General features: G+C 38.1%; 1 protein-coding gene across 4 annotated transcripts in view; it reads right to left on the reverse strand.

Annotated features, from left to right (window-relative positions):
• Positions 1–17521, reverse strand: part of camkmt (calmodulin-lysine N-methyltransferase) — a 129847-nt gene that overhangs the window by 19089 nt on the left and 93237 nt on the right. For all 4 annotated transcript variants that reach the window (XR_015927928.1, XR_015927929.1, XM_088610081.1 and 1 more), the window contains exons 5-8: positions 17425–17479; positions 15076–15139; positions 9533–9599; positions 6845–6919 (exon numbers count right to left, since the gene is read on the reverse strand). Coding sequence is in view for 2 of the 4 variants with exons in the window: in XM_088610081.1 (XP_088466207.1) it covers positions 6845–6919; positions 9533–9599; positions 15076–15139; positions 17425–17479 (261 nt within the window). In the remaining 2 variants the exon portion in view is untranslated. The remainder of the gene's footprint in view (positions 1–6844; positions 6920–9532; positions 9600–15075; positions 15140–17424; positions 17480–17521) is intronic.

The raw sequence follows: 17521 nt of genomic DNA on the forward strand, positions 1-17521 counted from the left end.
CACTGAAAAAGCTGGAAGTAAGGGTCAGATAGATACAGTCCTTCTTGTTCTGAAAGATTTGTTTAAAAGACCAGCTTGACTTGACCTAAATCAGAGTCACTTGATTATCTTCATTATGACCAGAGTGCAAAGGGCAAAGGCAGAGGGTTACATGGAGATGTGTCACTAAAGAGGTCTATTAAGAATACGGTGTAGTCATCTGTGCAAGGCAATGGGCTCTGCCAGTCCTTATGAGTGACGTGAAGGGAAATAGGTACTGACATCTGAACACCCCTGTGGCAAGGAGTGTTGCAGAGAACCATGATGTTGAATTATTCTCTGCAGAATATGTTTAATTCAAACCAATGCCTTTACTTGTAAACAGGTCTTTACCAGATCCAATTAATTCAATCAAGTTGGACAGGGAAAGAGCTGCTGAGGTAGAATAGATTAGGGCACTAGGTAAAATACATCACGTTTCTCTGACCTCCACACAATGAAGGAAGAAAAAACACCTGCCAGGCCATGACAGTGCATGTTACAAAACTGCTGTATCACAGTCCCACTCATATAATGCCTCTCCAGTGCAATTTCCTAAATTACACATTCATTGAGTTATTACAGTTCATATAAACTGCTGTGACAGTGCAAGTGACGTATTGATTCCAGAGAATCTGGTCAATGTGACACACTACCCAGTTCGCATCCATAGAGCAGCATGAGAAGCTGCTCCCAGTATCTTTAACATAATTATAGCAATGTCGTCTCCATTAGTATCGTGGGCAGACACGTCAATCTAATTATATTACTACTGAACGTGTAATAAGGGTTTGTACAGCACAGAGGCCTCGGGCATTGTTGTGCATTGCTGTGGTATCTCTGCAGAAATAACGGTGTGGAAAAAAAGCTCAGATCAGGAAATCTTTGTTTGACATGCATGAACTGTTGCTCCTGTCATATTTGGAAGCTAAGCTGACTTGTCCTGAAACTGTAAGATATTAATATTACAACCACACTCTTTCTCTTGACACGGTATATTCAGCAGTAGCATTCTATAATCTTGAAATAATAATAGTGCACTCTATGTTTAACTATGTTTGAAATCTTTTCCTTTGTGGTTGTTGTGAATGTATACCACTGACAAAAAGTTAAGTAACCCATGAGTTTCAATGTTTTTTTCCACAAAAGGACTATTTAAGACAACTAACAATGCAGGTGGCAATAATAACATGAAGAAGTGTAGGTTTGAGAAATGGTTTAAAAATGTTGACATCAAAGTTGTGATAAACATTTTACATTGAAATGACATTTGAATAAATGACTCCCTAATCAATCCTGATCAATACATGGTGAAAAGAAAAGCATTTTAAAAGCTAAGGATAATTTCAAGTCTTTTGCAAAAAGAACATTTGAATTCATGGGACCTTTAATTGCCTTTGAAGAATCAGCAGAACATTTGGGGGTGAAGTTCTCCTCTGCCACCATTTTCATTTGTTTGAAAAAACTGCTTCCACTCACGTAAAATACGACGTGGAGAGCAAACTCCAAAGATAAATTTGGAAATGACCTCTTTAAATATTTTAAGGTCATAACTCTCCAAACACACAAGCCGTTTCTTTTTTCCCTTCCTTAATAGGCTCCTGTTTGGAAAGTGGAAGGTCACATTTTAACAATGGCGTTTCAACCAAAAAAGGTTGCAGACTGTGACTCTTCCTGCAGCACACTTGCTGTTCTACAGTGTCTCTGCACTTCGATTTCCTCCACTCCCTGGTCTCAACTCCACTTTGCCGCCCCTGTTAGAAAAACCACACCTCCACATGTAAAAAGAAAACCGGCAAGTGCTTTTTCTCCCCGAGCCCCATTTTTATGTGTCTCCTTTTTTTTTTTTTGATGGTAGTACCATTTTATGAATACTGACTGACACGCGTGGCATGGTGAGCAATCATGAATGTTTGAGAGAGTCGGGAACACAGCGAATGCCTGCTGAGAGGTTTGTAGCAGGGAGCATCACAGAGAACTCTTAAGCGATGTAAGTGATAAACCTGTGAGAACAAAATACAAAAAAAACTCAGAGGGGAAAAAAGGAACCTCCAACGACTTGCCAATCAACCACCTAACCCCAACACGAAAATTTCAGTGTCGGTGCTTTGAAATGAAAGGCTCTGCACCCCCTCTGGCGAAGTGTTCCTATTACCGAACCAAAAACAATACACAAGCACATCCTTCAGGGTGGTTAAGAGACTGCCTGTGTCATGCTGGTCTGGGAAAACAGGCTACTTAAGCCTTTATAAATAGCCAGGGTAGTGCATTACAAAAGTATATTAACGAAAACCTTCTTATGGAGTCTCCCCTCTGTTATCCTTCAAGTACAAAATAGGATGACATGGTGAGAATATCAACAATATGGTGGCAGTGGTGGAGGGGGGGTTGTAGGGAACCAATCTAAGTTATTCCACAATTTGTCTGAAGAGCAATATTTGACTCTAATTTTCTTGGCAGTACCTTGCCTCACCCGTATAATCTGGAGAGCATCCATATGTGAGGCTCATCTAAGCTACGGAGAAGCCCAGTGTCTCCCAATCTAATGGCTGCTGCTCTGACCTGACTTTCATACTTAATCTGGTCTAATCCGGCCCGCATTAACTTCATCTGTGCAATGAAACCTGAAGTATCCATTCTAATATTGGGTGAGGAAGGCATTTACTAAATTACTTGCCGAAATCATATGGTGTTGCTTAGCTGCTTATTTTAATCAGATGATTCATGTTATTGACGATTAGTGAGTAATACCTTCTTTTTTGTATGTGTCTCCATGGTTTGTTTGATTGTTTCGCTGTGATTTTTTTTTCCACAGTACTAATTCTTCTTTCTCCCCAATTGATGAAATGCTTTTTATCAAATGAAATGATTTCTAAAAATAAGCTCCCCCTGCCCCTCCAAGCTCCGGTGAAGGACAAAAGCAGGGTCTCCTTTATATTGAGTAAATAAACAATTAGATAAACGGTGCTCCCAGCTTATTGTGGATAACAACTGAGCGCCTGCGAGTTTGTGCGCACGTGTATTCATCAGAAGAGATGGCTGGGACCATCTGCAGATCAAGTGATTGAGTGAGTAGATTGGAGACTAAGAGATCTGTGCTTCACCGGTGATGCACAGTTGCAGTGACGGTCCTCACTTTGGCTGACTCCAGATTCCTAGCCAAGGAAACCCAGAAGAGCACTGTGGGGAAAGGACAGTGCCTTCCTTCAGTCCGATTAAGAAACTCCAGTGTGGCCTTCCAGGGACACAGACAAAGGGGTTTAACAGAATGCCCCCACATGGGCAGCTTAGACGACCTGACCAGACGTGCCAAAAGTGATATTAGCCAAGCAGACTTAGCTATATTGGAATTCAAGGTTTAAAATTAGAAAGATACTTAAGTAATGAAACTGAGCCAAATGGTTCCTTTGTGTGAGTTGTTTCAAGAGTTTCAACTATTTTATTTCATCTAGCCTACCTGTTTGGATGCAGAACTTTTTTTAATTTTTGTTTTTTAATTACTTGCTATTTAGTACCATGGAAAATGAAGTGTGCTTCGTTAAAAATGTAAATAAGTAAAAAATAATTAAAACTGCCCCGCTATTGCTCCTGTTTTCCTAAACAAAAGGATTATAGAGACCTATGAATTTTAAAAATGTAATTGTTTAATGCACATGTCCACAATACTGGCTTTATCAGACAGAAGGTGAGCAGATAAAGTGATTGTTAGGTATTATTCCAGTGCACCACAGTTGGTACACAAAAATGATCTTTAGCTCTCAAAAATCTCTATGCAACTGTTAGCTCTATGCAACTGTTCTCCCATAGTTAGTGAGGAATTCAGAAAATACTCAATAGCAGTAGAAAAATCTAACATACGTATTCCTCCCATTTAATAAACAGTAAATACAGTGTCAAATTCACCTATCCAATTAACCCTGAAGACTGCTACTATGGCTGTCCATTACAGTATATAAAATGCAAAATATATCAATATGCAAATTTTGTTATTCTTACTTTTAATTAATTCTTACTTTACTTTTAATATGGGCCACGTATGGCCAGAATACATTCCACTAAAAATGAGCTGTCCTCCTCTGGATTTGTTTGTCCGGAGCCTTGAACACAACCATATAAAAAAAAAGTACCAAAGAAAAAAGCATTATTCAGTCAGAAACATCAAATGTAGTTCTGCTCCGTGCCCCCTGCGTGACATTGAGTGCAAATTTAAACAGGAACCGGCTCGTCTGCCTCCACACTGTATTTTTTAGCAATATCATGTTGAGGCAATAAGAGCAACAGTTCCTGAAAGCAGGTTAAAACTGTCTCACTGTTGAACAGAGGGATAACAGGAATAACAGACAGTTTAATAATGCAGACTGACCATATGGTAGCTGAGTGAACATTTTTTAACTGTAAACTTAGGGAACCTTACTAATTACTCCATAAGCCTTATTAAATCATTTTCAGGGATTAAGCATCTGTTACATGCTTGTTATTCATAACATTATTAATCTCCATTTTTCTTTCTGTGTCTCCTCTCAGACACCAACCTAAACTCAGATAGTTTGTCGTTTCTGTGTTGGCATGACCCTTATAAAAATTCATGCTGCATTTCTACCATGGTTTTTCAAAATTGTGCTGTGGATTCCTACAGCTTCCAAATACTTCCGCCCTAGGAATACCATCATAAATGTTTCTAAGCAAAGTTTAGTGTAATGTACAATTGTTTCTGTGGTCTGCTCTGGTAAAAGCACAGTGGAGTCATTTTAAAACTTGGTAAAAAATTTAGCTAAAAATATAGCAAAACTATGGTAAAAGCACAAACAATGATACGTTTATAAAGGTATACTTTCACATGTGGTGCTCAAATCCCAGATCTGAGAATGAGTACCTCAGAAGGCAGGCACGCTCCTTTTGTGCCGCCACAGAATATGGCCAGAAAGTGGAGTGTTTCAATTGTGTAGGCAGGAACGTTTAGTTATTCCCACTTTAATACAAAGCGTGTACCTGGTTTTTTGTTGTTTTTCCCCCTCTGTGTAGTGTAAGTGCTCAATGCACTTAATACAACCTGAACCACTAAATGAAGTCTCTGCTGCCGTGTGCTGTCAGTCCCATGCAAACTGTCCCTACCGTGTGATTGCCTGAAAGACTATAATTAATAACAAGAGAAGTGTAGCTATTGACCTTTTCCAGGTAATCGTCAGCCCTACCGTTAATCACTGAGTGATCACTCTTCTCCTGGCAATTATCAGCTGCCTAGCACCAAGGACCGAAACAACACAGAATAAAACGCCATTGTGTGAATCACTGGATGAAATGTATTATGTGTACAAAATAAATCAAAGCACAATATATTTTTTATGATTGAAATCTGCAATATTTTTTAAAAACTGATTTTCGCCATTGTTATTGTTATTATCATGTTTTTATTACTATTATTATTAAACATGGGAAATTTCAGATCTGAGCAGGGAGAAACTCAAGCTGAAATAGCAGGGGAAATAAAATGACTGACCTCTCACAGAATGTCAGGTCAAGTGAAGGTATTGTTCTGATTGGTTTTGCTCTTCCTGTGTTCATGCAAACATGTAGCTCTGATTGTCTGACGGTGACGGACACACAAACGCAATTGGAGGATGGCAAGGCCTTCATTTGCTATTGAAAGATGACCGTTACACTCTCTGCTTTGTCACAAAAAGTTTAGAATAATGCCTAAATATTCTCCCTTTTTCCTTCAAAAATGATATTGTTGGGCTTCTCCTTAAGGTTCACTTGACTGGCCTGAACCTTTGCAAAGACTGTTAGTCCAATTGAACTTTTTTCAATGGGTTGAGTTGCAGACTAAAGTTTATTCCTCAGTTTCAGAACACAGAAAATCCATCAGTAGCACCCAACAAATCGTAACATGTTTGTGTTGGGAAGAATTTTTCACGCCACAAAGAGTTGGAAAGCACAGCAATACTTAATTAAGTCACATTCTGAGTCCAGGGTTGCAAAGGACAGTACTCAGATATAATCACAAGCAGGAGGTTCAAACTTTAACATACAATTGTAATATAATTAGTCTTTACACTGTGGTCACCTGTATCTGGGGTATCACGGATAATCAAAGTATAGGCTACAGATTTCAGTCCACCACAACATACTCACACCATAACCTTTCTTGTTTCTTTCTGTCTATTACATACAAGCCAATATACAGTAATATATATACACGGACCAATAGCTAGTTCCTCCAGCACAGTCATTATTGAGATTCAGGAAATAGAGAATATACCACTGCAGTCACATAGCAAGAACGAGGAAATTATCTCAAAGAAAAAAAGAGACAAAACAAGTAATGAGCAAATAGGCAATGAAACGAATTCACATTAACACATATGTAGAAGCCCCAGGAGAGAAAAAAGTATAGGATTTAAAAAAAAATACTATTCCTCTATCAGTAGGGAGATCTATGATAAGAATTCAGCTAATTGAGCTGTTTGTGTTGCTACACTCGTTTTCCCTGTACTCTGCTCCTCACTGAGCCATAATTATTTGCAATTTGCCTAAGTCATCCATTTGCTGGTACGTGAAGCATGAAAAAGAGGCAATTTCAGAAAAATGGAAATGCCTCTCAAACTCAGCCTTGGGGAAATAATGTGGTAGAAGTTACTGTCTGATAGAAGACTATCTGATAACTGTCACATGGAGAGGAATATTAATTTGTCAGTGTTAAGGTGGCTTTGTTCCATCTTGTTGACACTGTGGAGCCATCAGGCAGCAATAAGACCTTGGCGTCCAGTGCCCTGGATTCTTTTCATTCTCATCTCATCTCCTCTCCATCAGACCTGTGTGTACCTACCAGTCAGCACAGATTACAATATCAAAATGGCCTTCCAGTGCCGAGACATCAGACTCATCGTCCCATCGCACCACGCTGGGAAGCAAACACAAAAAAGGAATTAGCCACAGTTCTTCCTTATTTAAAGAGGTGTGCATTCCTGCTATTATTACATTTAATATAACTGCTTAAATAAAAAGGACAGTTGTGCTGATTTTTGTAGCCTTTATTTTACCTGCAAACAATAAAAGACATTTTTAAATAGTAAAACATGCACCCTGTACTCCCCCTAAGTGAATATTTAAAATACAGGGGAATACTAGTGCTGAAAAGGCTCAGAGGATAGCCCTTCTAGTATGGTAACAGCCAGAGACCTGTTTTTGAATAGAAATAAAATTTTACCACTAAGGGATCAAATGGATCTGAGTATATACTGCTGCGATACAACTCTTCTATATTAATAATCCCAAACGGCCATTATATAACACAGTAAACATAACTTTCATAAACCTGTCTGTAATGTTTTAAACCTGATGATCACACCGTGAAACACGGTGCACTGCCAGAACAAGCTTTTTTTCTTAGCAGAGAAAACAACACTCGTCACCCTAGGTTTGATTTGAGCAGTATTGCCACGTGCATTTACTTATCAGAACATGGACACTAATCCACCCAGAATTTTCAGTACATTATAACATGAAGACCAGAAATGAAAGGAAGTCTTTCACTCCATTGAGCTAATCTGTTTTTTTTTTCTCTATAGTCCCACAACTAGAACTGGTTATACTGAGAACATCCCTAGGTCTGAAATCCTCTAAGAAACCCCTCTGGGAACCCTAACCAGTATGCCTTTGGGAGGTGTGAAGAAAGTGGGTCACCTGGCGATAACCCTTGTCAACACAGAGAGAACATGCAAACTCCACACAGACACTTACTACAAGCAGGAATGAAATCTAGGGCCCGGAGCTATGAGGCTGAAGTTCTCAACCCCATGCCACTATGCAATACTGTGGGTTTTAAATTCTTCTTAGCAAGGAACTTAGAAGTCTGAAACTGGGGTAAAGCAGACTTTAAATTCTCCATAAAAAGCCTCTGATACATTTTGAGCTCAAGTTTTCTCATTACGCATAACAGTAAAATAAGAAGATAAAAAATCACGGAACCTATCAGGCATTTAACTTTTCTTAGCTAAATAAATTGTCAGTCTCAAAATAGTCTTATTTAATTCAAACCAATCATGTGGCAGTTTTTTTAACAAATGAAAAAAATGGAACAGAGGGCTCTGTTCACAAGGTACTACTCTGATCTTGAAGCAAGCGGCCTTTTCAGTGGGACATGTGTAAGGTTTGAAACAGAAAGCACTTCACACATTTCGTAGCCCGAGAGTTATTTACTGTACAACTCGTACAACTTGCATTATAATACTGGTTTTGTGCTTCTATAACAAGAAACCAGAAAACACAGCTCTGTACTAAGAGCTTCTGAATACACCACACTACATGAAGATAGAACACTGCAATGGCATTCAGGTCTTATTTCTGAACTACTCCTGCGTTCAGAGTGTGATCCAAACTGACCCAGCAATGCCTGGACCTGAGAAGGGAAATACTCTGAAAAGAACCTGGCTTTGGGAGCAGCCCAAGTATGGTACTCAATTAGTTAAAACACTTGACTTTCCTTAAAAGATGCCATATTTCAGACAACAAAATCTGATTATTAATTAGTAATTATTAACACTCAGTAAACAAAAATTATGTCTTGTGGAAACACAATCTTTCTTCCCAGCATGGGGTTGAAATCTATTATTCAGTGACTTCAGAAACAGAAACACCCTCATACAATCGCACATGACCTTCACCCTCCCCATCTCACGTTCTGACAGGAAGCTTAATCTATAAAAAAAACAACCAAAGTAATGCAGCCTAATTATATGTTTACTTTTTCAATTTGCCATCATGGCATAAATATAGGAGGAGGAGAAAAAATAACAACTAGTGATATCGTTTAACTTTAAAATGGCTTTTTGAGATAATTAATTTTATTTCCAGTTCCCTATCCCTACCCTACACTTATGAACAAGGAATCCAGTGCTGTATGTTTCCTTTATAATTATTTCTGGATGAAAGCTTTCAATCAAAAGTTTTCATTCAGCACAGCCATATTCCTGAACTTAAACATTAATTGTAAAGTAAGCCTGAAGATCTGTACTTGCACGGACAGGAATGTACACCTGTGCTCTACGTACTGTACACATTTTATGATGAAAGCTACATCAATGGTATATCAGCGAGAGAAAATAAAGCTTCACTATGAAGTCAGATCTCAGATCTCAGAGGCTAAGAAAAACTGGCCCTCCATAGAACTGGAATGAGTCACCTCTAAAGAGTTCAGTCATTATCATTACAAGATACTGTATAAAGACACAAAGTTCAATGCAACCCAGCCCTGACCCCAGATCAATCAGATCTACAAAAGCAAACAGACTTCCTGTTTAGTCTGATCTCCTAAAATGTAAAACGAATGCTTTGTGCAAATTAGATCTCTGCATTATAAAGCTATACATATTAAAATAAAATGAAAAAAAGTTTGTGGTCATCCTCTTCTTTTAAATTGTAATTAATGACATTGTATACTAGCAGCACTTGAGACAGCTGCATTCAGAGCTATTAAAACACTATGGAACAATTGGATTAAATACTGATGCCTTACCAGCTTGACACAGTGGATGTCTTGAAAACGCCAGCCTTTCTGTTCAGTTCAATGACTTTGCGCACATCTGATTGTCAGTTAAGAAAATATGGAAGTTTTACCCCACACATACACACACAGACAAAGTTGAGGTGAATCAAAAATGTCATGGCAGGGTAGGGCTAACTGTGGAAAACCAAGGCAAAGCACAGTTCTTGCATGCTACAGTACAAGCATTGCAAAACAGCATTTGTTGTTCATATTTACTGATGTGTTTCTTCACAAAAGTAACACACGATATTTACACTGAAATTTAGGCCTATGCTCAATGCTCTGACTAAAAGGCACTGCTCCAGACTGTTTTTATTTTTCTTGAATTGTAAGGTTCAATTCTATATAAACAAGAACAAGAAACAGAATTTAATTCACCTATTTAAAAGTGTATCTGATGTCCAATTACACTCAACAAAACACTCAGCCTGTTACAGAATATTCAGACAAACAAAACAGAAAAGGGTCGGTCCTGGAGAACTTTTATAATAACTATAATTGAGAACTTAGAAGCTAAGCAAGGCTGGGCCTGGTCAGGACAGGGATGGGGCACCTTTAAGGAAATCCAGGGTGCTGCTCTTAAGTCCTGGTGGAACAGTGGGTAGCAATCTTCCTTTGGATAGCATTTCTAAAGAAAGCCAATGCCTGAGTAATGCCTCAATGCCTCTTGTAAGTGGAACTCAAGCTGTAGGAGGTGCGATTTTTCAGAGAGATATGTCAAGGTCATGACTACTTGTTAAATAAAATTCCACAGTTACATTTATAAGAGAAGTGGTATTAATGCTGGTGTCCTGGCTAAAGTACCCTTGGGCCTATAAAGTCTGGCCTATCTAAAGTTCCTGCTTTGCTGTTATCTACCTGATCTGCCATGAAATGGGGCTGTTGGCACATAATGCCTCCTACCCAGGAGGGTGCAGCACCTTATTTTGGCTTCTGTCCCTATACGTAGATCACTTTGGGATCATTTGTAATGAAAAGGATGAAAATATGCCCATGTAAATCACATCAGCAACTTTGCAAAGGGATGTTCAATTTATAATAAAAAGGTATATTTGTTTGACAGACGCAACCCTATTCTATTTATAAAATGCTCTGTAGCTTTAAGGTAATTTAATTAGAACCAAAGAACCTGGACAAATCCTATATATGTATATATAACCAGAGTGGTTGCACAGATCCAATTCAAAGATCAAAGGCTGGAGTTTCTTCAATGTGCACCTTGTACCCTTTTAAAATGTATATAGCTCAGCTGAGCTGTCACTGCTGGAGAAGAGGGGCTTATCTTGTAATCCCATCACTAGCAGTGACCTGGGTGAAAGGTCAAAGAGACCAGAAGTCTCCCTGCTTTACTGTATCCTGCTAAAACAAAGCAGATTGCAGAACACAGACAGGAGACCAGGCAACAGGGCCAATAAAGGTGTTGCATATCTCCCCTACGGTGCTTTCTTCAAAATTAAGTCATATTCTAGACAGAGGAGAGTCTCTCCTCAGCTCCTGCCTGTGAGAAAGTGACGTGTATCAATTATACTTAATGGGAAAATATTGATTGATTTTTAACTATTGGACATTTCAGAATAAAAACATAAAATGTAACTCATAAAGCTGGGTTAAATCCTCAGATGCTTAAAATTTAAACTTTTACAGGTACAGTACAGTGAATCTAATTATGAAGTGTACCATGTGTATTGTTTTTTAGTAGGAAAAAACAAATATTTTTCTCTATTACAAAGGTCTTTGTCAAAAATTCATTTTCAATTGTATTTCTATATTTTTCTCTCCTCAGCCAGCCAAAGTAATGCAGCCTAATTATCATTTAATTTTTTTCTTTATTATTTCCAAGTAGCTTCACAAAAATAATTTCCTTTTGAAAAATATTCTTTTAAACTATTGATAGTCTTCACATATTTATGCATTTCTGAATGGATGTGCTGTTGGTGATGTAGATACTGATTCTCAGAACCGGTTTCAATGGTTGAGACAGAGCCTAGTTTTAGCGCTGAGAGTAACAAGGACAAGGGCTCACAGCATACAGATGCAGGGATGCCATCAGAGAAATAAACTCACCCTAGAGGTAGTTAAAGGGGAAGGATAAAATGTTACAGACCCCACAGCAAAACAAATCAGGTTAAACAGATGTGTTTCATTACGGCACCCAAATACTTTGTTTAGCATTGACAGAAGAGTGTAAGAAGTAGGCATGACTATCAAAACAGTTTTCTGTACCGACACTGTAAACTAGAGAAATGGAGACTGACTGAGAAGGCACAAAGCCCCAGTGGCATTTTCTGTGTTTACAGTCATAGAGATACAGTACAGTTCAGAAGTTTAGAATACCCTACATTTATATTTCCTAAGAATACACAAGTGTATCTTCCTCATCAGAGTTCCTGTGCCCTTTTAAATAAGAGGCAGTTATTTTTTCAGTGATGTCCTGGCAATTTCAGGGATTAGAGTGAGGAATTAGTCAAATTGTCTGGTTCCCCCACCACCTCTGTTACACGGTGTTTCCAATTGTTTGGCAATGGAATTCTAAATATCCAAAACATATTTCTAAACATCTACATCCTTTATTTAGCTACAAAATAAGACTTCACACCTTGAGTCTTCAATGTGTTAACGGACAACCTAAACTACCATTTGCTAGGATAAATGGTTCAGATGGAGGGGTAGTGGCATAGGGAACCGAGGGTTCCCAAATTTGTATTCGGCCCACCTAAGTATTTTAAAGATATTTTAAAAATGTTTCATCATTTGATATACGCGACATAATGGTCTCTCCCAACATCAACAAAAAAAAATCTTATTCAGGCCCTGGTGTTCAATAAGCTCATGAGAAATGTTAAACACTCACAACTGGTATGAAATTAGTGAACAACATTGCTGTAATAAATCACCTCCACAAAGACCTTGAAAATGATTACTGTCGTGCAAATATAGGTTAAGGCCAATGAAGCTTCAAAAGTTTACCTGTATTTTTATGTATGTGAGAATGTCCAGTTATATGTGATGCTTAAAAAATATAGTAATATGGAAAGACTTTAATATGCTTCTGAAGTATTTTAACATGACTTTTCACATTTCCACATCTAAAAGATGAAAAGCACAACTCCTCACATGACTAAAAAGAAAAACGGTTGCTATTTTAAAATAGCTCTTTCAGTTTAAAGATCCAATGACATTTCTTAAAGAGCCATTTATAATTGTTTACACATAATCTGAGATTGTATGACCATCCAAGTTTTTTTTTTAACTTTTTAAAATTCAGATTACTGCAATTCGAAGCATGTTGTCAAAATTTGTATTGTTCCTCTTTGAAAAAAAACTTGCATACTCCAACAATGCCAAATATATAAAATATTAGAGCAGACCTTCATTCGGATAATACAAGCTATAAGTTCAGAATGTATCACTGTTGCGAAGATAGAGTCAAGGACTCTACTCATCAAATTATTTATATGTGATAATCAAAACTCCTTTGTTCAGTTTTGAATGCAGAGCTGATCTCCCTAAATGTTTTTGTTCAATCTTATGCACAAAATATTTTTAATGGACAGTGCAGTTTCAAAGGCAAAGCTCAGTATAATGCTGCAATCATACACTACACAGAACAAAATAATTTCTCCCATTGAGCCTGAAAGTTAAAAATAAATAAATAAAACCAAACCATTATTTTCATGTTGAATGTCCAGTCTGTAATGGTCATACAAATAAAATATTTTTTTCTTTAGAGCACAAATTGAGAGCAAATTGTATATATTTTCAGTCAGTTATTCTATTGTTCACGTCTTTCTAATTTCAATATGAGGACTTACACTGGACCTAGTCATTCTACAAAAACCCACAGTCATTTCAGCACCTTTGTTAAACCCAAAACACTACAATATCTGCATTTTCCTGGTTCTTTCAGGCACTAAAAGCTTTCACTTTGTTTTTAACTAAGGAACTGGCGATGGTTGCAAAGTAATTAACATTTGAGAAGCTGCTATCAGCATTTTAATATGGTACTGTTTGTTAAGACCTTAACCTGAGCTCCCCGCATGTCACTGGAAAAAATACCGTACTGAACAATGGACAGGAAGTTAACATACAACTCAATTTGACAACTTTAATTTCTAGTGTTTGAAGTTAATAAATATTTATTATAAAAACCAGAACATTTGATGACTTCAGGTGTTTACTTTACTGGTAGATTAATCTAACTGAAGGAGGCTCAAATTAATGTGTGTAACGTCAAGGCGCATATTGGTAGATTTTTATGAGGCTGACTTGCAGAATACCATACCATGAGAAACTGTACAGTATCCTCTGATTTGTGTCTTAATTAGGGACATAGGGCATTTGCATAGATTAATGAAAATAGAATCATATGACTGGTAGGACCACAGTAATTTGTTCTAACTATGAATAATGGACTAAACCAAGGGACACAGAGGCAAAACAACTTTCTTTTTATCTTAAGAGACTGACTGATATTTCACAGCACAATTCCAGAGTCCTAGTTTTCTAAAGCATCCTTAATCTGCTGGTTACAATGAGGATTTATTCATTGCTTCCATTTTCAAATATGTTTTATTACCATATAGTTAGTTTTCATTTCTGTCACTAGGATGAGTTGGATGGGACAGGTCTTCCAGATTTCAGTCTAAACTGCAAATAGATTAGTCCTTTGGAAATTAAATTCTACTGTTTCAGATGACTGGCTAATTAAGTAAAAAAAGTCAACATAACCCCACACCCTCTAGAACGAATGAAGAATTTCCAGAAGGCAACAGATTTCTTCGCTGGCTCCCTGCAATGCTTCATGGGTATCAGCTAGCAGATTCCATTAAATTAGTCTACCAACAGTATATATTTACACAGGAGAGAACCGTGAAATATAACATTTCCACACAAGAAGTCAAATTGAGATATTTTGCAATGTTTAGGCAGGTTTTGTGGACCCAGCCTTTTCTGACACTTTGTTAGTGGGACATTCTCAGATGAACACTACAAAGGACATGAAACCATATGGCTGGTATAGCCAAAACTGCAGCGTGTGCACTGCTATTGCTATATAATCAAATGTCATTGAAAACCTCATCTATACAGCAATTGGAAAGCAAAATTATTGTAACATTAACATCTAATTTTCTCTTACATTAGGTCAAGTAAATACTGTAAACAGTACCAATGCAAGGTAGAATTTGGTTGCAGTAAATAAAATCATTTCCATTGAATCAAACAGATTAAAACAGACCAAGATGCAAAGCAACTTAAGTTGGTGGACTGCAGTTTTGTACGTACTGTATATTCCTACATGTACATATTCACATACTGTGGTTTAAACATAAAAATACTGCAAACCTTCTTACGGTTCCCCAAGTTCACAGGATGCAGTTATGCACTGCAGTATTGCATCATATGTAATGTAATACATTAACAGAAATAACCACTTGTGGGTCTGTAGTAATTATAGACAGTATATGAGCACATGAGCACGAAGCTCAGCTGATCCTAAAGCAGAACAAGGATACTCTGGATGGCCTTTTCATTTCCATCTGATAGCAAAACTTCTTTCGCATCAGCAGAAATAGCGATCTGAGAAAAAAAAAAGAGAGAGAGAGAGGGGAAATGAATGTAAGAATAAAAATACACGGCAGCCCCGAGGAGACACCAGCGCACCCCCAGCTCCCGGCTGCTGGCATTCTGCTGCTTCCTCACCTAGCTCTTTTGCAACAGTCTCCGGTCACTCTCCTTTTTTCCTTTCTTTCCTTCTTCTTTTTTTTTTTCATTTTATGTCTGCATTATTTTAATCATTCAATCAAATCAGTCAATACTTTTATCATTCCATTTGCGAGGAGCCTCTATCTTGCTATCATTCTGTTCGGTAATTGCATTGTGACAGCGGATGATGGTATTCTGAGAGGCTTTCATTTGTGGGTTTCTGTTTATCTGGCAGAGCCATCATACAAGCCTGTCACTCTGCCGCTCTGCTTGCTCTGTCTGCTTGCCTGATGCCCTTCATATAACTTTGCATTGCAGGCAGATGGCTTTGTAAGGCTATTTTTTTTTTGCGTTTTCTCTCTCTCTCTCCCTTTTCTTGTATGCATGGCTTTGTCTGTGTGTGTAAGTGAATGTGTGTGTGTGCGGTGTGTGTCTGTGCGTACTCTGACATGCTCCTGCACTGGGGCTGTAACATTGTATAATGCTGTATAGCACCGCGACAGGTTTGTCAAATGCCAATCAGACCCCAAACAATATGCTTTTATTCGTGGGACATAAAAAAAAAGAAAAAGAAACCGCTTTCCTGCCACATAAAATTGGTGCCTGCATAAAAAGTGAGTCACAGGGCTCAGAGAATGCCTGGTGACGGTTCCTCAATGGCTGACCGAAGTCAAAAGAATCTAATTAGAGCCGTGGATCAGTCTTGCTGGTATACAAATGCAGGAAACCATGATGGGCATCATCAGGAAAATTTGGCTGGCCGGTTCATTGGTCATTTATCATCTATCAACACGCACTGCTGTGTTGAGTTTGTATTGAGATGTTTTAATTGTGCAGTTATTTTTTTCCCTCTGCAGTGTACACTGTCACCCACATATGCACATTGCCTTGGACCTATGCAGAGTGACAGTAAGCAAGAGTAAAGGGGGTCGAGAGGTACAGTAGGGTATTCATTCAAGTCAGGCTCAATTTTAGCACAGGCCTCCTTACCAACACTGGCCACTGGACAGGAGAGAAACCTTGCAAATGATTTCAGCATTTAATCTTGCTGAGACCCCTTTTCACTGGTTGACGCTTGCAGCTCATGACAGACAAAGCGCTGCAGAGTTTTGCCCAGTAAACTGGATCAGTTAAAGATCATGACCTGGGGACAGCTCAGCTCAACTCCGGGTCAGACTCCTGTCCTGTCTGCACGTCTTCAGTGGGTTTCAAAGCAAAGGGCTAAAAACAAACACCCACAGAGGGCCTCTAAACATCACAACACCCTAATTACAATTAAAGCAAGAGAAATCTTAACAGCTGTTAATTGTTATATATTGTTTATCTAATGAAAGTTGACATTTCTACATTGTTCTGACACTGAATTTCCATTTGTGATAAAGGCTAGTGATCTTTTCCACGTGTCTGTAGTTCTACAGTATTTCTCCCTATTTACAGCATATATCCACATAGAATAAATATTATATTGCATTATTGAAATAGAATGTATACATTATAGTATAATGCATAAAGTAGATATATATGTCCAAGAAGAGATTGATATTTTAAAATACATACATTACAGAGTCCGTTATTCCAATTATATCAAATATTTTTCTCAATGTCAATTTCACTCTGATTGCCTGGTGGTCAGAGATGGGCTATGCAACAAAACAGCCCAGGGTTAATTGAAACAGATTTTGGTGCTGAAACATGGGCCAAAAAAAGGAGAGGAGGTGCTCCAGAGACAGAAAGAAAAAAGAGAGAGAAGGTGCTTGTACAAATGGCGGCAAGAGAAGAAAAGGTTCCACTGGCGGCCTGCAATGTCACAACAAGAGATATTGACTACACCGAGATAAAATGCTTTTGCTCATCTGAAGCAACCATCAAATCAATATGATTCGAAAGCCAGTCAATCTGGAGGGTCTCTTAAGACTCGGTAGCTTGACCTCGGCTGATGCAGTTGACAATCCCCAAACCTGTCACTTGGAAGTGGTACTTAGGGCTTTTTCTCTTCCAGCACCTTGTGAAATCGTTCAGTGTGTGTGTCAGTGCACGTGTCTTCTCATGTGTACCTGTGAGACAGCGTTGGTGAAATTATGGTGCTTTAGAGGGGCTTTTCTTTGTGTAAATTTATGTTATGATTCTTACTTCTTTTTTTTTTTAAAAGCAGAGCTTACCATAAGTCCAGCCAGACAGGTCATCCCTCCACCCAACTCACACACAGTGACATCCCTAAAATTACAGGAGAAGAAGAAATTAAATATCAGTACCTGT

Source organism: Lepisosteus platostomus, chromosome 17, assembly GCF_059453375.1.
Source record: "Lepisosteus platostomus isolate fLepPlt1 chromosome 17, fLepPlt1.hap1, whole genome shotgun sequence".
Classification (NCBI taxonomy): domain Eukaryota; kingdom Metazoa; phylum Chordata; class Actinopteri; order Semionotiformes; family Lepisosteidae; genus Lepisosteus; species Lepisosteus platostomus.